At 57.4% G+C, this 25,701-nt stretch overlaps 1 protein-coding gene across 2 annotated transcripts; it reads right to left on the bottom strand.

Annotated features, from left to right (window-relative positions):
• Window positions 1-1,279: 1,279 nt before the first annotated feature.
• LARGE2 (LARGE xylosyl- and glucuronyltransferase 2) lies at window positions 1,280-25,688 on the bottom strand. 2 transcript variants are annotated; one of them, XM_082059501.1, is made up of 16 exons: window positions 25,572-25,688; window positions 19,702-19,861; window positions 7,918-8,091; window positions 7,364-7,620; window positions 6,884-6,966; window positions 6,482-6,605; window positions 5,780-5,951; window positions 5,500-5,604; window positions 5,122-5,234; window positions 4,882-5,007; window positions 4,574-4,729; window positions 4,293-4,456; window positions 3,735-4,013; window positions 3,247-3,393; window positions 2,931-3,126; window positions 1,280-2,815 (listed from the first exon to the last, which is right to left on the bottom strand). In XM_082059501.1, exons 3-16 carry the CDS (start codon window positions 8,015-8,017, stop codon window positions 2,618-2,620), a joined length of 2,220 nt encoding a protein of 739 aa, XP_081915627.1. In that variant the 5' UTR covers window positions 8,018-8,091; window positions 19,702-19,861; window positions 25,572-25,688; the 3' UTR covers window positions 1,280-2,617. The 2 variants fall into 2 exon arrangements, with proteins under 2 accessions (XP_081915627.1, XP_081915628.1); XM_082059502.1 differs by lacking the exon at window positions 19,702-19,861 and having other exon boundaries at window positions 25,572-25,666.
• Window positions 25,689-25,701: the final 13 nt, after the last annotated feature.

Raw genomic sequence — 25,701 nt, 5'->3', positions numbered from 1 at the left:
TCCCAGCCCCGGGAGGGGGATCTGAGCGTGTCTCTGCGGGATGGCTGTGGCTGGAGGCTTGCTTTGTGGCAGGGAGAAGGGTTCTGCATTAGTAGAAATTATTTTTAGGTGTAAAAGGGGCTTTGCTCGGTCAAAATAAAAAAAATCTCCATGTGCTCCGACTCAGCGGTTGCCTCCAGCTGATGCTGCCCGGCAGAGGGCACATGGAGACCAAAACGGAGCTGGGTTTATTTCAGGTATGGAAATCCTTGTAGGCATGTTTAGGGCTAAGGATTGGCTAGGCTGGCAAGGATTATCTGACAGTGATGGCACCCACTCCTCCTGCTACAGGCATGGCAGTACACCTTCCAGAATACCTGCAGAACCAGCATTTCTGTAGCCAAATAACCATTAAAGAAATGCCCAGGAGAGGCCTGCTCCATCCTGGCACTGCTCCATCTCTGTGTCTCTAGAAAAGAGCAGGCTAAACTACTTGTCTACATCTGATCTAAGTCTTAGAGCAGAAGCAGAGCAATATTGGTGACCTTTGGCTGTATTAAACAAATCTGGCTGCTGGGGACTGATTGGATGGAGCTGCACCTGGCTTCACAGTGATTAGTAACGTCTTTCCAGCCCCTTCCCAAGCAAAGCCTCAACACCTTGCTCCTGGTATACCACCCTCTCCTCCCCCCAGCAGGTGAAACTAGTGGCTAGTGTGGCCTCAGAGCCAGTGTCTATTCCCGCCCTGCAAAGCCAGGCCTGTTCAGCGGGGGAGAAGTCCTGCCAGAAGTCCTGGCAGGAAGTCAAGTCCTGCCACCTGTGTGATGGTGAGAGGAAGGTCCTGTGGGTCAAAGCAGCCAGCTCGGCACGCAGGTCTTGGGGACAAGCCCTGGCACCAGCAGAAGAAAACACATCTCTTCTCCTTGCGTATGATTAAACTGACTGCATGCCTAAGCCATGAAGGCCCAGGCTCCATTTAAAGGTTGCTGCCTGCGCAGGGAACCAGAAGACTCAATCCCACCGCAGTCAGCAACCAACGGCCCTTTTAAAGCTGGCAGGGGGCAGCACGCCTGCCCTTGGTGACACAGGCACTTCTTTTGCCTGCTGCTGCTTGGGGCTCTCTTAACTGTCCCACTGTGGGGGAAAAGGGAAAAGGCTTTGAACGTGCCAGGCAGAGTGAGCCCAGCGATGCCTTTTCCCAGCCCAGCCTCAGGCTACCCCTGCATTGCTCTCCTCCCGCTACCTTCCCTCCAGGGGACAAGTACAGGCTCACAGCAGAAAAAAATTAATAACCAGGAGCTGAAAAAGAATAAAAAAGCTTTAATTTACAAATTAAATTAAAAAGAGAGAATAAGGAAGAGGCGCTTGTGCCCTTTCCATAGCCCGCACTTTGTATGGCTCCACCATGGACGGAAATCCTCACACCTGCATAGAGCTGGCTCTTGCAGCCCAGAGTAATGCTAAGGAGAGAAGAGCAGAGACTGCAGCAGCAACTGGCCTGGAGAGCCTCCAAGGCCACCAGCAAAATCATCTGGGAGGAAGAAAGGATTAAAAGAAAAACCCCGGACACCCTAATCATTTAGTTCTTGAGAGAAAAGTATTAAATAATTTAAATAGCGTGAGGAAAGCAACATATCCTCTGCGCTCCAGTGTGTGATAGCAGTGGAACAGTGCCTGGCCAAGCTGCTCCTGGCGCAGGGATCCAGCCACAGTGCTTAGCTACGGTCTTGTCCAGTGTCAACCACAACCCTGATTGTCAAAGGCAACATCTGTGCTGCCAAGAGCTGGGGAGGAGCAGGATGGTCCCCTGACAGGAATTTCTCCAAGTGTGTGCTGGCCCACAAAGCTGCTGTTCAGCCCATCGCGATGGTTCACAGCCCTGCCCCGCGGGGCACTGCCAGCCCCAGGATGGTGCCCGTCACTGGCATGGCTGCTTCCAGCCAGGAGGCACAGACCCCTTCCAAGAGCTCACTGCTGGGGACAGCAGACAGCCTGTCCTGCGCTGGGTGACTCCCACACCACCAGTACTGGACCAATACAACTAAAGACTTTGCATTCATATGGATGAGGAGTAACAGTATTTCACCCTGTTAACCAACCAACCTCAATCTGAGCTTGGACCTGGTCTCCACAACTCCTGGTACTCCCTGGCCCCACCTCCCAGGATGCTGAGAAGCTTCCTCTGAGCCTGCTCCACAAAGGATGCCAAAGGACGCTCTGCATCCTCATCTCCCACTCACCAAAGCCCCAGAGTGGTGTGCAGAGGATTGGGACCTGGGACCAGTGAGCAGAAGCAGAGCAGAGTAAGGCAGAGCTCCCAGGACTCTCAAGGAGCCACGCCTCAAGGTGAGATGAGCTAATGAAAGCTGAGAATCCAAACCTGCTAAAACAGGGGAGGGAGGAGACCCTCTCCCCTGGCACAAGGAGGTTCCCTGTAACACAGGAAGGCTGCTGCTGTGAAAAAAACCCTTGGCCACACCACAGCAGCTTGACCTGCAGGCACTGCCTGTTCTTGCAGCTGTCATTTCCCATTGGAGCTGTGGGCACCCCATCACTGCGCTGGAGAGGCTGTCCCGCCGGCTCAGGTCCTTCAGGCCAGGCTGCAGTGGTGGGCCGGGGCTCCCACTGTCCCCAGGCATCACAGGCTCCTCTCGGCAGTGAGGTATTTGAGCGCAGCAGCCCCATACCGCCGCGACAGGTCCTGGTGGAACTCCTCGCGCAGCGTCTGGAGGCAGCCCCGGTACCCTGCGCTCAGGCGGAACTTGGAGATGTCGAAGCTGGGGGCGTGGGGCATGTGGATCATGAAGGCATTGGGCAGGACCAGCAGCTCGTACTCCTGGGGGCAGAGCAGCAGTCCCTACCATCAGCATCGGCTTGGTGGTAGCAACACATCACTGCCCAGCCAAGCCCCCCCCATCACCCAGCGGTGCCTGGAGCAGCCCCTCACCCACCTGTGCATCCAGCTCCATGATGTGGGACACCTTGTTCCAGCCGAAGCCCACAAACCTCTGGTCATACTTGGGGCAATCTCGCCTCACTACAACGTAAGGCTCGAAGTCTGGCTGCCACGCCACGCGGTAGGGCACGGTGGCCGTCCGCCACTTGGCATAGTCAGTTGGGGCATGGCCTTTCGGCCACACATGGTACCTGCAGGGAGAGATGGAAATGGGAGACTGCCTGAGACAGGCAGAGGTCACAGGGGGTCCTCTGAGACAGCTGCCCCAAAGCCCCAAGGCACACGGGTACAAAACTGGCTCCAGTCCCTACCTGAAGGTGTAGAGAGAGCCCATGTCCAGCATGGAGAGCAGCTCTGCTTTGGATTTGGGGAAGGTCAGGCGGTAGTGCAGGGTCTCAAACGCCGGCACGATGAGAGCTGCCTTCCTATGGGACAGCTCCAGCTGCTGGATGGAGCTCCTGTGGTGGTAGGAAGGGTGTGAGGTCTCTCTGGCTGTGAGCCATGGCCACAGCTCCCTTCCTCAGCCCCTCCAGCCTGCCCACCGCTCCAGAAGGGTATTAATGAATTTGGACACTTCAGAGGGGTGCCATGCAGGGGCAGGAGGAACAGGGCACCCCACACACCCATAGCTGCTGCTTCATCCGCTGGCAACTGACAAAAGCAAGGGCAGGATCCCAAGGCTGAACACAGAGGAAAGAGTTTCTTCATGTTGAGAACTGCTGCCCACGGCATTTCCTGCAAACCCTGGTGCTTGGGGAGCCTGGCAGGCTGAGCAAAAGCCGGCTGCAGAAAGCCTTACCTGAGGTAATCGTAGAGGCCATACATAGGCAGGAAGTCAATGTCCGTCAGAAAGACATATGGCGTCTGCGTGTTAGCCAAGGCCACGTTGCGCAGGAGGTTGATGGGGTAGAACTGCCCCTCCTTGTAGACGATGTGGTAGGCGACGTTGCGGCGGGCACTCAGCACCTCCGAGGCCTGGGCGTAGCGCAGGAACTGCTGGGCCTCTGCATCCGACATGTATAGCGCCAGGCTGATGGGGCCCGCCCAGTGTTTGCAGATGGCCTCCAACATCTGCAACCTGTGAAGCACAGGACACTTCATAAGCAGAAGACCTGGCCTGTGGGAGCCCAGCTCCAGACCTGGGTGCCTGCCAGTAGGCTGTGTGCCACCTGAGCACAGTTCAGAGTGAGTGGGAGGAACTGCTGCTCCCAGCTCAGGGTGTTGCTCCTCCCTGCAAAGTGCTGGTGTGAGGGTGAGGAACATGTCTTACAAGATCCCTGGTGGCTCCCAAGCTGTGTAGCCACCCCAGAGGAGTGGAGGTGCAATCCGACTCCACAGCAGCCCCACCAGCAAGTACCTGTCCATGGAGAGCTGGGCCACAAGGGTGACATCGGTGGGGTCTGGAAGGGCCAAGAACTCATATTGTAGGAAGAACAGGTGGACGCGGTGCTGCACGAGGTGCTGCCGTCGGAAATCATAGCAGGGATCGTCCTCATCCAACTCCTCCAGTGCCTGCTGCAGCTGCAATGCCGTAAAGGTGAGGGAGAGCAGGAGCCCTGCGGGGAGCTGGGGCACCCACATGGGGTCTCTGTCCTCCCCAGGCTCTGGGGTCAGTGGCAGAGTCACAATCGCTCTCACCTGGTTGCTGGGTGGGCTGGGGAGACTGGCGCAACCAAAGAGCTCCCGGCGCAGCAGGTTCCCGTCGTACTCCAGGAAGGTCAGGTAGAGGTTGCGGAAGAACTCCACGTGCTTGTTCTTCACCCGCAGCTTCTTGGGTGAGTTCCAGTGGATCACCTTGGGACAACGGCGTGTCAGCCCATGGAGGGGAAGTCAGCAGCACACAATGCTTCTCAAGTCCCCAGACTCCACGCTGACTCCTCCAGACCTCCAGTGCATGCGCTGTCCTTCAGGCCCTCCCCAGTCTCCAAGGCAGCAAACCCACCCACCTTGAGATCTGAGACCTCAGTGTAGCACTGCTCTGAGCGGGTGTGATCAGAGAGCTGCACATTCCAGAAGCAGGGAAGCCGGTACACCAGGGCTGGGTCCTGCTTTATCACTGCATTAAAGATGTCCTAGAAGAGAGAAAGGCAAGTGCACAGGTAGATGAGGAAGACAGCACAGCCCCCCATGCCAGCAGAGCTACAGGACTGCAGCAGGGCCATCCACCCCAGCTAAAGGACCATTACCTGATCGGCCAGTGAGGTGGAGAGCATGCTCATGAGCTCCCGCTCCGCTGTCAGCCGCCACATCTGCTCCCAGCTCAGGCGACGCAGCCGGTCGAGCAGGAGCAGGATCACTCCTGGGTGCCGGGAGGAGGACACTGGCTCACCCAGGAGCACCCAGCCACTACAGAGCTGGAGCACAGCAGCCCACATGCCTTCAGCCCCTGGGACATGCCACTTCTCGGTGCCCACCCACACAACCTCAGGATGCTGTAGCAGCCACCTCATGCCCACCAGACCCTCCTGCCTCACCTCAGCCTTCCCCAGCCTCCCTGTGCCAAGTGCCACCTCAGCTGGATGCACCATCAGGCTGCAGGGTCCACCCCAGCAGCCCAAGCTCACCCGTGTTGAAGCCACGTCCCAGGGCTGGCCATGGTTTGTGGTTTTTCCAGAGGTTGCCCAAATACCAGTCACTTTGGTTTTCCACCAGCCCAATCACCTGCTTGTCTGAGGAAAGAGAGGGATGTGGATCTAGCCCAAGCTGCAGGTTCAGAGAGCCCAAGCAAACTCACTGCACCGGTGTTGTGGCAGATGGGGACCACCACCCTGAGGGGACAGTGGGCTCACAGAGCCTAGGGCCCTGCCAGGGACCCAGCAAGTCCCAGGGGCACCCTGTCCTCACCAGAAAACTTCCCAAAGACAGCCCAGAGCTCAGCAATGTCAGTGGCGAAGGTGATGTCGGTGTCTAAGACGATGACCTTGGAGAGGCTGGAGGGCAGTGCCTTGGTAAGCGTCAGCTTCATCAGTCCATAGATGCCAGAGTAGTGCTTGTTGGGGATCCATGACACCTCCGGCTGCAAGGCAACATGGCCTCAGGGTTGGGGACGACCATGCCCTTCCCCTGCTTGGGCAGGATGGCTGTGTGTGCCCGGCACCCCATGCAGGGGGGCACAACAGAGCTGTGGAGCCAGCGGAGCCTGGAGCATCTTCTCCAGCTGCACCACCGGCAGCCACACACCTCTCTCTCCAGGCCCTTCATACACTTACTGGCTGCATCTCCTTCTCCTTCACTGTCACCCAGGCCTGGCTCCTCCTCCAGCCACCAGAACAACCCACACCTGAACCCCAGTGTTTCAGTGCTCAGGGGGGCACCCAGCTCTGCTGTGGAGACGGTGCCGCCCCAAGGGACATCCCCACCCCTCCAGAACGAGCCCTGTGACCCTCTTCTCAGCTGAACCAGCAACAAGTCCAGAAAGGGGAGCAGGTGAACGAGGGACCAGCAGGAAGAGTGTTAATAAACCCCCTCCCACTAGCCCCTCTCTGCTGCTCCCCCTTGCCCTCCGGGCACTGGGTTGGGACACGGAAAAGGGGGGAAAGTGCCTGCCTTCAAGTCATCGGCATTGTAGAAGCTGACGTGGACAGAGGGGACCATCCAGGACTGGAAGAGCGTCTGGAGGATCTGGTGGGCCACCGAGTCTGTGATGAAGTGGAAGTGGAGGGGGTTTTTCCTGCCAAGGGCAAGCGCAGCAGCACTCAGCACAACGGTGGGAGAAAGAGTACATGGTCCCCATCCCTCCCACCCCTGCCAGGGAAGAAACAACAGCGGATGGAGAAAAATCGGCCATCTTGGGAAAACAAATCCCCCTCTGGCCCTCTAAGCAGTGGCACAAGGGGTAGAGAGAGGCCCTAGCGCCCCTCTCCCTCAGCACTGCCCCTCCAGCAGCCTGCAGTAGCTCATCTGGGAACCCCAAACCAGCAGGCCTCTGGCACAGCACCTCCCCGTTACCTGTGGAAGAGGATGGATTTCACCAGGGTGACCACATCCCGGCTTGCGTTGTGTCCAGCGCACACTATCGCAACGTGCAGAAGCTGCCCAGAGACAAACAGTGCCTTTGAGACTGGACACCCCACCACCCCTTGCAGAGGGCTGTCAGCTCCTCCATGGGGCAGTGCTATGGGAAGAGACTCCATAACCCAGCCCTTCTCCTGGGGGAGGAGCCCCAGAGAGAGGTGGGAGACACCCAGCTCAGAAATGGGGACCAGGAGTCTGGCTGCCACTCCTCCTGTCTGGCCTCCCTCTCTGGAGAAGCAAGACACCCTCAGCCTCCAACTGCATACCTTTGAGCACCACGGAAAAACAGTATGAGGCCCCAGCATGGCCAGAGCACAGGGAGAGCAGTGCCAGGGGAGTTGCACATACTTCCATGCTCAGCCAGGGTCCCAGTCTCCCAATCCACCACACCCCTGTGCTGCTGCCGTCACCCACCTCACACTTGTGCACTGTCCGCTGCTTGAGGCAGGCCGTGCGGTTTCTCCTCTCACCCGCAGGGGTGTCCCCATCCTCGGCAGAGGTTCCCCACTGCGGGCTGCCATCGCTGCCCTCCCCCTGCGCCTGGCTGAGCTGCAGACGGAGCTGCTGGTTCTCCTCCTCCACCCTGCGCACCCGCGAGGCCAGCGCCTCCCGCTCCACGTCCCGGCTCGGCTGCTCGCCCAGGCAGGGCGGCAGCAGGAGGAAGCGGCCGTCTGCGGAGAAGACACGGGGCATGCGATGGGCACAGCAAGGCAGAGCTTAGCTGGGAGGGACCAGGTGTGGATGGTAGGGCTGAGCCCCTACTGAAAGGTCCCAGCACGCCCCATGTGTGCTCAGCCAATGTCACAGTTCTGCTCCCCTGACCCTCCAAGATGCCCCTGGAAATGCAGGGCTTAGATATACCTGCAGTGACTTGCATGGCTACAGAGCAAACACCCCAAGACCTCAGCCTCCCCTGCCTACCCCCTGTTGGGGACCATCCCTTGATCTGAAGAGGAGGACCCACTCACATTCGAAGCTGCCCACAAAGAGGTAGAGCCAGGAGAGGAGGACGGCCAGGGTCACAGTGGCGAGCAGCAGCTTCAGCTTCACACGCCAGGAGCACAACATGGTGTGCTGGCAGGACAGGGGCAGCGAGGATCAGGTGGGCAGCCCGAGCCTGGCTGGCCCCAGCATCCTAGAGCCTGTGGAGGGATAGGGAAGCGGAGAGCGCAGTGTCAGCAGCAGCCCTGCAGCCCACAGCCAGCTGCCTCCGCATCCTCCAGCAGAACATCCCATCTCCTGCTCCCTGCGGGACACAGCCTGGCTGAGTGCAGCAGCAAGACACACGGCCTTCATTTTTCCAGTGACAGCCAGAACCAGTCTAGCCATGCTGGGGCATCTGGACCCCTCCAGGGCCTGCCCAGCTGCGCTGCTGTGGCTGCATGGCACTTGGGGGCCCTCAGACATGGGAGGAAGAAAGAAGCCCTCCAAGAGGCTTCACTCCAGCTCTGAACCTTGCTCCTTGCCATCCCGCAGGCAAGGGGAAATAACAAAGGGCTCCCCAGGGAGGCGAGAGACCCAGGGGTGGGAGCCAGGGCAGGGTGGTTAATGGAGCCCGCCCTTGAGAGGGAGCACGGGTCCCTGCCCGCTGCCTCCGGAGGCTGGAGGGGCTGGGATTGCTCTTGAGACGCAGCCTCAAGGACACAGCAGGCTGGGGGGTGCACAGCCCTGGCGGAGCCAGGTGAGGAGCTCCCTGGCTCCTTCCCAGGGCTTCTGCCCTCCCGCCAGCAGGCTCAGGGGACATCCTGCATGCAGGGCTGCCATGGGCCAAATGCCTCCCCCGCCGCTCAGAGCCACCTGCCCCCGCAAAGTTTGGTGGAAAAATCCTAAACGCTTCATGAAACTTGGCTTCCCGGCACTACTGGCTCAACGGGGCAGGTTAGGGCCCCCTGGCCTCACCGCCCCCACTCGCACCACCCAGACTGTGACGCTTCCATCCCTGGGTGGTGGCAGGACGTGCCCCACTGGGCACAGCACCGGGCACAGCACCGGGCACAGCACTGCACTTTGCTCCCGCGCCCCGGCCGAGCACAGGGACAGAAAGCCCAACTGCAGAGTCCTGCCCGAGATCCCACCCAGCCCAGGGCAGGCAAAGCCCCCACAAAGCGAGGCCACATCAGCCTCTCACCGCAGACTGCCCTCGCTCCATGCCCCTGCCTGCCTGCCGCAGCTCCATACTGAGCCCCTGCCCTCGGCGCAACATCTGGAGGCTCAACAAAAGCTGCCCTAGGCATGAATGGGCGGATTAGGGTCTGCTCCCCCATGCACAAATCCCACTGGAGCCCATTGATGTGCAGATGCCCATGGGGCCACCAGCGCCTGGGGGCTGAAATAGGCAGCCTGGGAGGACATCACCCTGAGCAGCCCATGGGGCCCAAGTGAAAACGCCTGCTCACTGCATGCATCGCCTGCTTAGGGCAGATGGCAAGCTCACCAGGAGCAAGGGACATGCAACACCAGATTCAGGCTCTGCAAGGGCTGGGGCAAGGCTAGCCTAAGGGAGCACAGCCACCCTAACCCACTGGGGGATACGGCTGAGCCCCTGTGGCAGCCTGCACAGCACGTGAGGACTACACTCCCTTTCTTGACCGAGAAGGGGTCCTGCCGGCACCACAGCTCCCCGGCATTGCCCTGCTCTTCTGCTCTATAGAGCAGGCCAAGCACAGGCATGGAAGGGAAGAGGCAGCTGATGCATGTAGCACACCAGACGCAGGCATCCCTTATCGCTGCCATGGCCATGAGCTGTGGTGGACCTGGCAAGGTCTCTGCACACCGTTGCCAGCCTGTCTCTCTTCCCACAACCTGATCTCCACCGCTTCTGCCCAGCCTGGGCATCCTCAAAACTTTGTGTTGAACTTGCTGGAGGAGAGGTGGGGGGTAGTGCAAGATGAGAGATCTCAGCCAGCACCAAGCTCTCTGGGAAGCTGAAGGACATGAAAGGAACTCTAACACAAATGAAAAAGGTGGAGGCACATAGCAGCACCCCTCCAGCTCCTGCTTGCCCCTGTGGCCGCTCTGGGGAGTCCTCAGTGCAGGGAACAACACACTGTCCCCAGTCTGCATGTGAGCATGCTACCAGGACAGGATGGGACCAGCACTAGGCCAGTTGGCAAAGACCCTCCCAGAAGCACTCAAGGACTTCAATCAATCCCCCGTAGCACACCCACCCCTCCCACCATCCCTTCTCCCCCTCCTCACCTGGCAGCTCACCTGCCCCCCAGAAGGTGATCTCCTTACCTGCCTTTCCCCTTCTCCTCCTCCCCGGGCGCCTCCCCAGCCGGCGGGCAGCCCGGTGCTGCTGCTCCCGCCCGGGTCTGCCGTTCCCCGTCCTCCCTTTACTCCTCCCTTCCCGATCTGACACTTCCCCCCCTCCTCCCCGCTCTCAGACCCAAGCTCCCCCGCACGCCCCGCGCTGGCCCCCCTTTCGGAGGAAGAAAGAACAAACAACACAAGAGATTAAATTCGCTTTCTACTTAAGAGCCCCCAGCTCCAGCAGCACGGAGTTGCCCAAAGTAAGGCAGGGAGGAATCCGCCCTCCCTTCAGCCCCTTCCCACTCCTGGGCCTCAAATATCCCTCCTTTGCTGAGATAAGAGAGGCATCGGGATTATTTACCCCCTACCCAGCACCTGCCTCCTCCTTTCCGGGGGCAGGTGCATGAGCCTTTGTCCACACAGATACTCGGGGGACTTTGGAAGGCAGCAGAGCCCACGCCGTCTCCCCTCAGCGGGCTGAGGGGCTGCATGGCCAGCCCAGGATGCGAGCATGGTAAGGATGGGGTGCAGTCCTTGCTACCCAGAGAGAGTAGCTATCAGCTGGGTCTGAGCGATAGCCTCTCAGCTGGACAGGGTGCAAATACCACTACAGGTGTAAAAAAGGAAGAGCTGCAGCCCGATTTCGCAGGCTTGCTCCAGCCCCACCAGCCCAGGAGGGCATGGCTCCCCGAAGAGCGCAGTGTCCCCCAGACCTGCCCAGCACACCAAGAGCAAACGGGATGGCAGCCGGAGGAGCTGGAGGCCGGGGCTGGGAATGCTAACTATGCAGAGGCAGGCTCTACCTGCAGCTCCCCCCGCACCCGGCCCCAGGGTTGGGGAAAGGCAGCAGGCTCCTGCCCAGGGCCGGTGGGGAAGGAGGAGTCCCCTGCCCTCCTGCCTGCCTTGGCGGGAGCCTGCTGGAGGGTGCCCGGAGCAGGCATGGCGTGCTGGGAGGAGGCTGCCACCGACAGCAGGCGGAGCGATTAGGATGCAAACTGTCTGCACAGCAATTTAGATGAAACATAAATGGCCCCCCACTCCGTAACCCAAGGGCGAGCTGGGCAGCAAGCCCCAGCCTGCCTCGCAAAGGCAGAGCAGCGCCTGCAAAGGCAGCCCCCGAGCCCCAGGGCAGGGGCAGGCCGGGTCTCCACCCACTGAAATCACTGCCCCGGGAGATGCATTTACCTCCCGCTCAGGCAGCTCCTGCTTGTCCTTGCAGAGCCCCGGTTACAACAGGCGCCTCCATAGCACCTTTCTGCCCAGCCCAGCCCCGGCAGAGATAGGAAACCCCCCAGGCTGCCCCACTCCTCCCAGCTCATGGCTCCCCGAAGCAGGAGCCCCCCGCTTTGCTCCCCCACCTGGCCCTGGGGCACATGCATCTCAGCCCTCAGGACTGTCCTGTCCCAGGCCATGGTATCCATCACCTAACAAGTGCTCCAGCTGAGGCATCCCAGGCAGCACAGGGTTTACCCAGCTCCTGGGGGAAGCCCAGACCTCCTGCCAACAGCACTGCTGCGGGGAGGGAAACTGCCTCCTGCTCTGGTGACCACCACCACCTCCCCTCATGCTTTTCCTGCCCAATCTTGTTTACTCCCTCAAGCGAGGGCCCGGGCCCACGCTGGGTTCAGGGGGACCCAACCAGGTGCTCCCAGCTGGGGCAGAGGCAGGCAGGCTGCTGCTAGGAGAACATAGACAAGGTGGAGATGGTTTAGGACATTCATGGAGGTGGGGAGGCAGGCAAGCAGGAAGGTGGATACACAGCTTCTCCTCCCCCATGAAATGTTAAAGGCACGAAAAGTGAAGGGCAAGGCTGGAAGCGGCTCACAAGCAAGGGGCACAGGGAGTGCCATGGCACATATGCAAGTGTCCCAGATCTCCAATCCCTGCAGCCACAGCGCTCAGCCTCTCTGTCCTCCCTCCTCAGTCTCCTTGCTTGCGCCAGACAAGTGCAGCCAGCAGTAAGATGAGAGGTTTACCAATACTGCTGGTTTGCAGCCCCAGCACAGGGGTGCAGGGCAGAAGTGCTGTTCGCAGCAGGTTATCCTCCCTCCCCCACACTCTCCTCGGGAGCACCCTGCTTCAGCAGGGATCAGGGACACAGCAAATGGGACAGAAAGAGACAGCCAGGTCCCCTCCCTCACTGTGAGAGGCTGATGGCAGACACGGGGGAAGAGACAGCAGTCTCTCCTCATGCCTGGACTCTCTGCCTCCAGAGACAGCAGGGTGATAGCCAGGGGACAGGGAGTGTCAAGCCAGCAGAGCCAGGCAGCTGCACAAACATCGGGTGCACACTCACAGCAACCTCTGAGGCGTGGGCAGGAGCCCAGGGCTGGCTGCCCACCAGCCACCCCTCCATGCACAAGCAGCCTTTGCTCCTGGGGCGGTGTGCCCACCTAGCTTGCCCCAGATCCCCAGAGCTGCCCACAGTCAGGCACCCCACTCCTCTGAGATTCTCTCTTTTTGTAAAAGCATGGCTCAGACCGACCGGCCTTCACTCTCCGTGACTTGGTGACTATCAGGTGAGTAGTTAATGTTTAGGCAGAGCTGGCAGTGGGAGCTTTCCTGTCACATCAGCATGTTTCCCCGCCCCGGCCCTGAAAGCACAGAGGGGAGCAGCCCTGTTTTCTGGCAGTGAGGCCCATGGCAGGGTGGGCATTGTAGCCTGCTGTCACTCATAGAGCTACGGTGCACCCACAGACGCGATGCTGGGGCACAGCAAGACAGTCTGCAGGTCACAGGGACAGCAGCCCTGAGGGGCACAAGGACAGCCCTAGGCTTGCAGCCCCCCAGCCATGTCCCCCAAGCATTACAGGTCCCCAGCCAGGAGAGGAGTGACTTCAGAGCCTAGCTGTAGGTGACAGAAACTGCAAATCCTTCTCTCCCAGGTCTCATTTTCGGAGCTGGGAGAGCAGCAACATTTTAGCTGACCTGCTTAGGCTGCCTCAGCAGGAGCACAACACAGCAGCTTCCCGGCTTGCAGGAGGCGAGAAAGGGCCTGAGAGCTGTGGTGAGAGCTGCACAGCAAGACGGGAAACCAAGAAAAAGCACCACACTTTGAAGAGAGGCAACTGGGGTTGATCTCTTTTGCCCTTACAAAGAGATGGGAGGGGACAGGCAGGTTCCTCGTTCAGCAGGTCACCTTTAAAGCACGTATTGCAGCACTCATCTGACAAAGTGCCTTACAATTTGGGGTCACCTCCCTGGCCCCCTCCCCAGGGCTGAAATGCTGCCACTTGAGGGGGCTGCCCCAGCCGGTGGATACCACACAGGCAGCGCAGAGCAGGGCAGCTGCAGGAATTTACAGAGGCGGAATGGAATTTGGCCAGGAGAGCAGGATTAAAACCCCATGCTCCGGATTACCACGCCGCCCCTCCCTCCACAGTCTTATGATAAGTGAAAAATCAAGTAAGAATTTCATCTTCATATTTCCCTGGAAAGAGCAACCTGTGGTAAAACAGTCTCCATATTGTGGAGATGGGATCAAGCAGCAGCAGAGTCAGATACCAGCACATGAGCTGTAAAACAAGGAAGTGTCCCCGTATCCCCATTGCCCCCAGCACCACCAAGCTGCAGAGAAAATCCCAGAAAGGTGAAGATCTTCCTGGGTCAGCAGTCAGCTGTGCCTCAGTTATGGCTCATTCTTGTGCATCAAGCTCTCCTCAGGCCCATAAGATCATCAGTAAGTACGATTCTACTGCTCTAAGAGTTCAGGTTTTTCTTCTGCAAAGGTCACACTTAAAAGACATCTTCTCTGACAGAAGCACAGCACTTTGGGAAGAAGAACTAACAGCCTCTGAAGGGTGTTAGCTGAAGCTCTGAGCTTGGCTGAAGCATGGACTTTCGTCACCAGACTGTTTCCTCGTTTCCAGAGGAAACAAGCAAGTTCAGGCTGGGTCTGACACGGGAGCATGCCTCACCGCTTACCTCTCTGTGTCTGAAACCCCAGGAATGCATCAGGGAGCAACTCTTGGCAGGGACTCCAGTCACAAGGCCCTGCTAGATACAGTCCACTTCAGCAGGGCAGCACTGCAGTCAGTCTCCCTGCCCACGACCGGGCACCGGGTTCAGCTGTGCAGAGCAGGCTGGGGAGGCTGGTACCACAGCAGAGTGTGCAAGTGTTGTGTAGGAGGCTTAAGTCTACCAGACATCCTGCAATGCTTACAAGTTGGGCAGCTGCATCTTGTCACAACTCTCAGGCAAGGCAAGAGGGGGTGACCCAGCTAGCAGCCCCCCAGTGTGGCTCTGGAGCAGACCACCTTCCCCCAGCACTCAGCCAGCTCTGTGCCCAGCATGCCAGGCACAGGATGAAGGAGCATCCCACATGTCCATGCTGGTCATGGTTTTCCCACCAAGGCCCTGCTTCTGTACAGCCTGCTGGACTACACCAGCCCTGCTCCAACCTGGCACCTGGAGGTGTCCCCACTGCTTCCCTCCCCCCATGAGACCCTGCCACGTGCTGCTGAGACCCCCCCCAACAAGCTCACAGAGGAGATACCTAGTTCAACATACTGCTTCCAGCTGTACCTTCCTGGACTACAACTTGTTTGATACCAGAAGGATAATCAGCAGGTGAAGTATTGCCACTGACCAGCCTTTTTCTGGGCCTGACAGAGCATAAGCCTGACCCAGGACAGCTGCCCTGAAACTATCACAGAGGCTACAGAGTCCTGGATCAAATCTCTTCCACACCACTAGGCACAGGAGAGACCAAGCCTGGGCACTGTACAGGAGTACTACAAGGAGCAGGAGGCCCCCATCTGACTCTTGAAAAAGAAGATGAACAGCATTTGGGCTGATCTCCAGCTCCCTTCCCTCTGTCAGGATTAGGTTTCTAATATCTGCATTTTTGCTGACGTCTGTGCTGCAGCTAATGGCCAGCTCCAAATGCGTTAGGTTCACTGTGTCCCGGTCTCCGGATGTGCTCCGGGCATCAATACCTGTTCAGCCCTGCTGTTTCCTGATGCTTCCACTGCCGCAGGCTTGCAGCAGTTCCCAGGGTCAGAGCTGAGAGGCGACAGCAGGGTCAGCAGCCCGGAGCTCCTGCTCCTTCCCACGGCAGTCTACAGCAAGCCCTCTGGCAGCTCCAGCACTGCCATCAGCGCGGCTGGAGCACGCAGCCGGCGCCATGCCCTGTACAGCACAGGGGTGGGAATTTAACCCTGTGAACTAACCATGTCTTAAGTTTCCAGATAGCAGTGCCCATGGGTAGGGAATGACAGATTTCCTGTCTGTCCTCCCCCCACCAAATCTCCTTGCTCCGCTGAAACACTCTTGAACAACCTATACCTGCTGGGACAAGGGGGACCATATCTCAGTGCACCTTGACCAGCCCTAACAAGCTTGTGGAGTCTGCACTAATGTCATATAAATTAATTAGGTTAATCACAGCAAAAAAAGGAGGCAAAGGGACTCCAACAACCCCGGACCGGCACTCTGCCTGGAAAAGTCCACAAGAAGCACCACACCATCCTCCCCACCACCTCTGGGAAGGTGCCAGGTCATGGCTCCGAGCCAGGCCCCCAGGTGCCCGCCGAGCATTGTCACCAGCAGAGCTGGGTAAGTGGTTTCAGCTGAATAGTTACTGATTGAAAACTGCAGTTTCCAGACAGCTCGGACCTATTTGCTACTTCATGACAAGTTTTGGACAAGAACAAAAAGCTTTGTTTTCTAAGCGAAGTCTCATTTTGCATTGTTTTGTTTGAAATTGAGCTGCATTACGTTTAAGAGAAAAGATAAAGGGTCTCAAACTCGGCTGCGTTGATTTTTTTTTTTTCCTCCAGCTTTTCATTTTGGGCACTAAATCAAGCAATTAATTATTTGTTCAGCTCTGCTCTCCAGACAAGCTGCAAGCATCACGAGCCAAAGGGACGAAGCAGCAGCACTAAGGAGGGTGTTGATGTCTCCTGTGCTGCAGGCTCCGTGCAGACCTCAGCTCCAGCTCCCTCGAGGCCAGCAAGCACTCGCCAGGGCAAGGAGAGCACGGCCCTGTGCGAGGGACGGCAGGTGCCCCACTGAAAAGGCAGCCACCCACCCTAGTGGGCAGCGGTTCAGAACACACAACCAAGAGGTCACAGCTGCTGCTTGAAGGACATACTAGGAGCAGGGCTTCCCATGCAAACTGCCCTCCACAGTGCAAGCACATCACACAGAGGTCCCTTGCTAGTCCCGCTGGTACATGGCACCAGAGCAACTCTTCCAGATGCCATTTTGTCCCAGTGCCAAACTCTACTATGGCAGCCTCAGCAGTGCCAGGCACACACACAGGGCACCTGACGAGGAAAGGCAATCCCTTCACTGCCCCTGCAGGAAAAGCAGCTGTGCCACCGAAGGCTGATGCTCACCCAGAGGCAGAGCTCATGGATGCAGCCTGATGCCTCTTCCACCAGGGACTGGCCCAAACTGGGAGCTCTGCTCAAGCAGCCACTCCCATGTCTTCCTTGCCCAGAGCTATTCCTGGCACTGGTGCCCTCAGTGCCCAAGCAAGGCTGAAAGCAGAGCTCATCCACAGAGGAACGGAACAACTGCACTATAAATAGCAAATGAGAATGGCTCAGGACAGACTCTAAAAAACTCAAGCAGCAATAGTGTCATCCACTCAGGGTGCCCTGGGCATTTTTTAAGACCTGAAGTGATAGTGGAGCTACAGAGAGGCTTACACATTGCAAATAGGCTCTGAGAACATGCAGAGGAAAAACTGCTGGCTGGGCTAAGAGACTGCAAACATATCTGCAAAAACACACACGGGGCATTCTGCAAACTGGAAATGAGGTAAAAATGGAGGGGAAGTAGATCCCAGAGGGGAGGCAGTTCCCAAATCCAGGAGGTGGAAAGGAGAATGTTCCCAACACCCAAACTCCCCACTGACCATTCCCAGCACTCCTACCCTCCTGCTGCTCCTTGTGCTCCCATCCCTGGGGCTTCTCACACTGCTGAGCTAAACCCTGAACTCCCACACCAAAGCACAAAGACAGGGAAGAAACAGCATACCTCAACTCAGCTGCTAACCAGCGGATGAGTGGCTCAGGACAAAAGCTCATGTCTTCTGCAATCCACAGCAACCCCTGTGCAGCACCCAGCCTGCCCCAGGAGTGGGACAAGAGGTATCAGAGCTCAGCCCAGCCTGTGACCATCAGGGTCAAGTTCTCCTCCTACCTCCAGGAAGAGTCTATCCTTCCCACCACACCCACCCTCCCTACTCCCTCTTCTCTGCTGGTGTTTCCATCTGGAACAGCAAAAACTCCATCTTACCCTTCACACTGACAGCATATGTCCTATAAAGGGATCTCAGCCTCCACAGATGAGGACAGGACAGGCCCCACGCAGAACTACCAGGCACCAGCCTCCTGCCCTCAGCTGGGAGTCCCACGCTTTCGGCAGCACTGCAGCTCTGCTCCCTTGGGTGCATACCGGGGACCAGAGCGCAGGGCAGGCAAGTGGGAACTTGGGGAGAGGTGTGGACACACAGGGAAGGCTCAAGACCTGAAATGAATCACCCAGCGTATAAACACACGTGCACACACACGTGCAGGGAAGCAGCTCCTTTCTCTGACAGAAAAAGGGGGTTTATTTGGTCAGAACGGGAATACAGCACTCAAAAAACCCAGAACCAAGACACCAAACCCTTGCTTTATTGCTCCTGGAGCACCAAAACCAGCCAGGACAAAAGAAGTGAAGATGGCCAATGCTGACTACAAACCCACCTTGAGAATTTCAGAAGCCAACAGCTTCCTTCCCTCCTTCCCCATGGCTCTCCTGTCCCACCCCTTGCCCTTCTTCCTCTGCACAGAAAGCAAGAGGAGAGGCAGAAGTCTCAAGTCTGTCTGAGTTTCCATTCTGTGCAAAGCAGCTCGATAACAGACTGGGCAGGATGTGAGCACCCGTTGAGGAAGAGGATTAGTAACCCCCTAATCTGCACATTTTGGAGTCTAAGCACTTTACTGTACTCTCTAATTAAACCACAGAGTGCAGAGATTGCCAGAAAGGGGAGAACATGGAAGAAGAAGGAAAGGAAACAGGCTGTGGCTTAAAGGCTGTTCCTTGTGGCTTAAATCCATGGGATGTCATTGGGTAGGGATGTATTTCACCTCAAGTGATTTATGCCGGGGCTGCCAAGCATCCTGTTGCCTGTCCTGATCCAATCTGCAGCAGGAGGAAGAGGAACCTGTGCGATGGCCTGGGGACAGCCGAGGAGGGAGCGAGGAGCTCCACCACACAGAGTGAAGCTTTACCCGCAGCAGCCTCACCTGGCCAGCCACGACTCCCCTGCCTCCTGGGAAACAATACGAGAGCCAGGCTGCCTTTTCTCCTCTCCCAGACCTGCCTGCACAGAAGGGCCCTGTTCAAGCACTTATCTGGCTCCAGGCTGGGGAGGGGCCAGTGCTGCCCTGGCACCAAGCAAGACCTTGATCTCTGCGCCAGGCTCCTTTGGTGCTGCCCAACCAGGGAGCCTTTCCTGGCACAGGTAAAGATGGAAACCCTTTATCACAGCCCATGGCAAACAAAACAGTTCGAACAAAGGCCCATTTCCCTCAAGATCTCTTCAGGCCTATGTGCCTGTGCAGCATGCAGTGGGGAGAGCCTTGCTCAGGAAGCGATCCACTCAGTGGGGACAGGAGACCCCCGGGCTGCAACACACCACGGTGCACAGTATGGGGAGCAGGGCAGCTGGTGTCTGGGAACAGGAGTGCCGGGGAAGGGCCTCGCCTCACAAAATGCTCTGCCTCCAGCTCAGCCTCATCAGACCAAAGCAGGGGGTGCATGTGTGCAGGGGCAGCCTGTCAATCCAGCGTCCATCTCTTCCCTCACTCCTATTCTTTAGAATTCCTCGCTTCTGTTTGCTTTGTTTCAGCCCTCAATGAACAGGAAGAAAAGGGAAGGAGCCTTGACAAATCCGATCAAGGCGCAGACACGCTGAGGCTCCCTCCTGCTGACATGCCAAGCCCTGCACTAATGAGGGGCAGAGGAGAGAGAGGAGGCCACTGAGAACAGTGGTCCCACAGAAACATCGGTACAAGGGACAGAGGGAAAAGAAGCTGCTAGGGCAGAACAACGCCAGCACAAACCCTCTGCCTTCAGAAGGGGGTCTTCCCATTTCCCCTGGAAGCTTGTTCCAGCTCCCAGACACCTACTGCCCCCTACACTAAAAACAGGCAACAGACCATCATAGCATTTGGGGAGAAGGATACAAACATGCACGTTCAAGGGAAGTTCAAGTGAAACAGCCACAGAGATGAGACCACACTTTGTTCCACAGATTCATGTGGGGAATCTGATCTTTACCTCCAGAGAACCGGGCCACAGGGGCTTACAAGTGCCAGTTTTGTCTCCAGAACCTCCCCACAAGTCCTAAATATCCACATGCCCAGCAGAGGGGAAACCCACAGAGCCATGACCTTCTGCCGTGCAATTATCCCCAGTTTATCAGTTTGGGTACAGAAGCAATAAGACAGGAAGGGAGCACGCATATGTAAACTGCCTACTTAACAAGCAAGATAACTAACCTTTGGAGTCTGCCAATGTTGCAGGGGTACCAGGAACAGCTGGAGAAGCTGGCAGGGCCTGGTGGCTGCTGCGAGGACCACCTTTTAACCACGGATGGTCAATTTATAAGGCACATAACACATCTCAGCTGTACTTGAGGGTTTTGGAGCCTGCTGTCACCTGAAACCCAAAAGACAAACAGTCACGTGAAGAGCTACTGCGTAAGAGAGCTGTGGGGACAGGCCTCTGCACAGCCAAGAGTGTCATAGATCAGCAGCACCCAACACCTTGGTTCTGTCCCTTTCCTCCAGTCTGTTACAACGCACAGCCCAGTGTCACCCAAGGCTACCCAGACACCCCACAAGAGAATATCTGCATGCTGCATGTTTCTAGTCCCAGATCATGGCACTGTCCTGTAGCACATTCCCCACCTACACAAGGAGGATGCTGCCAGCACTTCTGGGGCCATGTGCACAGCCACGGCCACCACACTCCATCGCAACACATGTGAGTCATCACACTGACTCTTCAGCAGGACAAGGAGCTGGGGGAGGGATGCAAGTTCTCTGGCCCCCTCCCAAACATGACAGCAGCAGCGTTTACCTTCTCAGGCAATGAAGGGATTAACTATCATGTCCAGTAACCTGAGACTCTGTGACATACCCTGGGCAGTCCCAGTAGGGCAGTTGAGAGAGTCTATCGAGATAGATGCACAACAGGGAGAGAGAAGGGATAAAGGCAAAGAGAACGTAGGCAAAAACCACCATACAACCTGCACTGCAGAGAGCAGAGCAGCCTGCACATGTCACTTGTTCTCAAAGAAGGAGGAGATCCTCCTCCTCCTCCTCTGCTGGGATTCTGCCAGCAAATCCCTTTCCTCCAGCTCCCATGGAGTTGGGCACCCACACCCTACAACAGCAGGCTGGAATGAATGAGCCAGTCTCCCAGGAGGCTACAGGAATTATCACCTCCTTATTGGGAGAAAGCCCAAACCAGAAGCACAGAGACACGCAAGTAAGTTGGGGTAAAGGAATCAAAGAGGAACTGGGAGTTTTGATTTAAAGCCCCTCTATCCACATGTCATTGCTTCGAGATGCAGGAGGAACAGGACCTTCAAAGCAGGTAAAACCTACCAAAACCATCTTTCTGGTCTGCCCCACCTGCTTTAAAACCCCAAACAGAGAAGTAAGTGTGCCGTGTGCTGGGCACCAGCCACACCACAGCAAACCCCAGGTCAGCCTGGCACAGCACAACGTAAAACAAGGGAGATATCAATCCCAACAAGGGCTAGAGATAAGAAATACTTTACAACAGCTGTTCACCTGAACAGTGAAACCCACCAAGTCCAGTGAAGAAGTACAGCACTACAACTGCTCAGCAAAACCTTCCTCCAGCAACAAAGCCTGACACTACTTCTGCTTTGTGAGTCTCCCACAGTATCTAGCTACCAGGCAGCAGCCAGTGAGAGAGGACAGCTATGGACAGGAGGACACACATCAGTAAACAGACATCTACCCCCTCCATCAGCCCTGTTCTGCTCAGCCTGATCTGTCAGCTCCCACTTAGATTAGAGGGGTCTAAGCGGGAAACCTCGAAGATGGATACTTCTGGAGCAGGGGGAACTGGATATGAACCAGAGTGCCAAATCCACCCAGCACACACCACCTTTGCAGTCACAACCCTCCCTCTGATGCTACCAGAGCCCTGCATTTACAGGGAGCAGTTCAGCAGGTAAAAGCCAAGTCCCTAACGCCCACCTGGAACAGAAAGCAGAAGACCAAGTAGTTTCAATTGCAAAGAGCTGGAAGACCAAAGGCACCTTCAGCAGAGCAAATCATGAGTGGGGAGAGCCAGGCACGTGCCTGCCACACACCGCAGCGCTGCCCAATGGCATCTGCCACAGCACAGCCACCAGCGTCACTGGGAAAGCAAACTGGCCACGCGCAATGGCAAGAGAGAACTCTCCAGGGTGAAGCCCACATCCACTGGCCACAACCCAGCCACCAGCAGTTACTTACACAGCACCACGCACAGGGCCTGCAAGAGCTGCAGCATCGTGGGAGAGATCTCCAGCTCTGCTGCCTTGTGCAGGTGGGGCCAGGGGAGCCGGGCTGAGGCTAAAAAGCAGATCAGCAACCACAAGCAGTTGTCCTGCTCACCCAAAAGCAGCTGCAGCACGTCCTCTCCTTCAGAATCCAGCTGCATCTCTCCCTTGGAGTGTTTCCATTAACCCAGGCCACCGGAGAACTGCATGTCCAGAAGATTTTTCCAACTGCATCACATGGTTATTAAAAGATATCGCCTCTCCCTCTCAGCCTTTAGCACAGGCAGATTCAGGATATTATAGGAGAGACGCTGCATGTTGCACATTGCTAATGAATCAGGGAAGGGAGTTATCCAAGTAACAGCCTGGGGTTCTAAATGCTTTTCTGGAAAAGGCATCTGGAGGCAGGAGGCAGTCACTATCTCACAGCAGGGCTCTGCACATGTTGCCAGGAAGCCAAAAAAAGAGTCTCCATCCTGAGATGCCAAGTCTCAGCTAAGCTGGGAAGGGCAGGGGCACCCTGACAGAGAATGGCAACAAAAAGCCTTCAAGTCAAAATGCTCATTAAAAGGCCCCTTAAGCTTGTTTGACCTGGGTTTCCCTTCCCCTCAGACTACCGCTTCAAGCAATAGACCTGTCAGCAGCACTTGAGGATCTCAAGGACTACACCACCAACATCCTTTGCCCACCAGTGCCTTTCCAGGTCCCAGGAGGGCTGTCAGAGATCAGATGTGTGAGCTGCCAGCACCAGAAATGCCATGCTCAGAGCTTGGTATGCTTGTCTCCTCATTTGGATTGAGATTTGGAGCTCTCCTGAAAGGTGTTAGCCTCCAGTGAGATACTGTGAGTGAATCAGGCCTCCCATTCTAGGCAGGGCTCATGTGTCAGGGACTAAAATACTCCCTCAACGTGCCTCTGTCTACAGGTTATTTGGAGAAAGTCACAATATATCCCTAGCTATCCCAAAGGATTGGCTGAGCTCACTCAGGAGCAAAGAAAATAGACACGCACACCACAATGTGGCCAGGAAGGGATGCTCCAAGGAAAGAGGGACAGAAAGGCCATCTCATCTCACACCAGGACTTCTCCTTTCCAACCACAGCTGGAAAGGTCCACATCCCAGACCTTACACTGCCAGGCTCCTTCCCTCACAGTGGAAGGACAGAAGGAAAACTGCCAGCCTCCCAAGACACAGCCACGCTTCGATATATCATGTCTGTTCTCATCCCGCTTCCCAGCTCTAATACTAACAAGTGCTGTAAGAATATGTCCTCATCTACCCCAGCACCCTGCAAGGTATGTTTTGAGCAAGGCTTACTTAGGATGAACTGCCTCAGACCCACAGCAGTGCCCCGCCTGGGGTGAGGCTCCCCAGAAATGGTTTGGTCTTGCAGATTTGAGCAAAGAGCAAGACGCTGGCAGATAAGCAAGCTGCACCTCAGCATCGTACCCACTGATGGGCTGGCAGAGCATTTGCTTTTTTTGGTGTGCTTCTTTTCGTGCCATTAGTGCTGAGACTGCACCCCTCATCATCGCAGCATAGGAACTATTTGGCCTCGGTTACAGCCAGTGGATTTCCAGTAAGCACAAGCCCTCAGCACCCAGACTGACAGTAAGTGCTAAGAAAGGAGCTGCTCAGAGAGCTTTCTGGGTACAGCTGAGAGAGAAACAAGCCCCTCAGCCTAGCCTTTCACCTCCTACCCACTCCCCTGTCACTGTGGGCACCATAAGCCAAGGCAATTTAAGTCTTGCCCAATCTCATGGGCTTTCTGCTGCCCTGAGAAGCCACCCCTCCTACAGTGCTCCCTTGCAGCATATTTACCATAAAAAGGCAGCATGATGCTACTCAAACTGTCCTCCAAACTCGGTCACTGCAGGACGGAGATGAACAGAAAGGGGGACAGGACAGACAGAGGGTGGGAGGGAGGCCAGGGACAATGGATGAAGAGGAAACATCTGCCAAAAAGCTTTATGCTGAGGGAGAGAACCTCACTATCTGGCTATGCTGTTCAGAGTAGCCCAAGTACTTTGTGCATCAAGCTTCACCTCTGACTGAAGACAAGGTGTCTCTGGCAGTCTCCTAGGCAGCTGGCTCTCAGATTGCTGTCTGGCAGAGTTAGAGCTTCTCCTTGAAGGAGAGCAGCTCCAGCAGTCTGCACTGGATATGCCCCTAGAGTCACCTACCCCCAGCAAGCTGTTCTCCAGACCTCTGTCACAGGCTTCAGGTGCTACCTCACCCACCTTTGTACTTACACTTAGCAGCTCAGCCACCGTGAAATTCAGAGGAGCTTACAAGTAGCACTGCGTGTGAATGGGAAGTTGGGTCTAATCCATGCAATTTGGATTAAAAAGGTTTGTTTAGTGCCAGACTGTTTGCCAGCAGTATCTCGTGCCCTTTTTGAACTCAGCTTGCTGGAAAAAAACCCCTCAGGGCAAGGGGGGAGAAGAGGAGAGATCAGAAAGGATGAAGTGCCTGCCCATGCAACTGTAATTCTTGCAGAGGAAGCTGCAGGCACACACTGCGTCCATTGTGTGGAGGTAACTGGACAGGAGGAAGGAGGGGCAGCTTGGCAGAGCTCTGTTTGCACTTGGGAGACCGCCGAGAGGCCATGAAATACCCTCCTCACCCACCCCACGCACCTCAGAGGTAGGGCAAGGAGGCGTGCAGCTGTACCCATGTGCACTTCGGCGACCTTTGCACTGCAAGGTGTGCCGAGGGCCAGGCCCAGCTCCGGGAGCAGCACACAGCCGGGAGGGGACGGCCGGGCTGCCTCTGCACAGGGTGGCTCTCCCGGCAGAGCAGAAGACAGAGCCAGAGCACGGTCTGTGCAGCCCAGCACCGCTCGGCGCGGCAGGGAGGGTCTGCAGGACCGAACGCAGGTTTGAGCTCCCTCCTGCAACAGGCTGGAGCCTCTCGCCTGTAAGCCGGGGGTTATGCTTAGATACAGTAAAGCCTAGAGCGTGGCTGTGGCTGTGCAAGTCCCGTGCACGCTCCGGGAAAGAGCCGGGACGCGCTGACAGCACAGCCCGACCACCCCTCTTCTGCACCCCGCTCTCCGCCCAGCGCTCCCTCCTGCGACCCCCCGACCCCGGGCAGGGAGAAGCGCTGCCACGCATGGTCACAGAACACCGCGGGGTCGGCAGGTCCCCGTCCCCAAGCGCCCCCCAGCCTGTTCCAGCCTCTGCCCGCGGTTCGCAGAGCCTCGGGGCAGCCGCTCCTCCTGCCCGCACCCGGGCACAGAGCGTTCAGCCTCCGAAAGGAGCAGCGCTGCCCCTGCCCGCTCGGTCACACCTTGCGCTTCCCGGAATAAAGCCCTCGCCAGGGCCAAAGAGGTGACTCCCGGGGAGCGACCCAAACACGGTCCCCAGGTGCCCATCAGAGCAGCCCCCCCTGCCCCTGGGGCGCACAGGCTGTCCGGTCGGAACAGCAGCTCCGGTACGTCGGTCCCCGCCGGGTGAAGATGTGGCAGCCGCCGCTCCAGACGCACACGCTCCCTCCCCATCGCCACCAGGAACTTTTTACCGGCGCCGCCATAGGAACCAGCAGCTCCCCCGAGCGACCCCGGGGCGGCAGGTACCGCCACCCCGCCGCCAGCAGCCTCGCCGGGCACGGCGCTGCCCGCCTCCTCGCCCCACGCGTGGGCCGAGCCCCGCCTCGCTGCAGCGCCCCAGGAACGTCTCCCTCCCGGGGCTCCCCAAAACTGACCCGCACCCCGGCTCCTCACCCTGCAGCAGCCACGTCCCACTTCGGGACAGCTCTGGGCCCAGGGCCCCTCACAGGCCGGCACCCCAGCCCTCACAGAAGCCGGTGACCATCAGCTCCCACACCCCCAGCCCGCCCCGTACCTGCCCAGCCGCCACTGCCGCTGCTCCCGGCCCTTTAACCCCCGGCCCCGCCGCCCATCAGCCGCTCGGCGCTCGGCCGCCGCGCCTGGCCCGCTCCACTCGCCTCGGCCGGGCTGGGCGGGGCGCGCAG

Source organism: Streptopelia decaocto (genome assembly GCF_964273445.1).
Source record: "Streptopelia decaocto genome assembly, chromosome: 7".
NCBI lineage: Eukaryota > Metazoa > Chordata > Aves > Columbiformes > Columbidae > Streptopelia > Streptopelia decaocto.
Note: the sequence above shows the minus strand (reverse complement) of the source record. Positions and strands in the feature narration are given on the sequence as shown.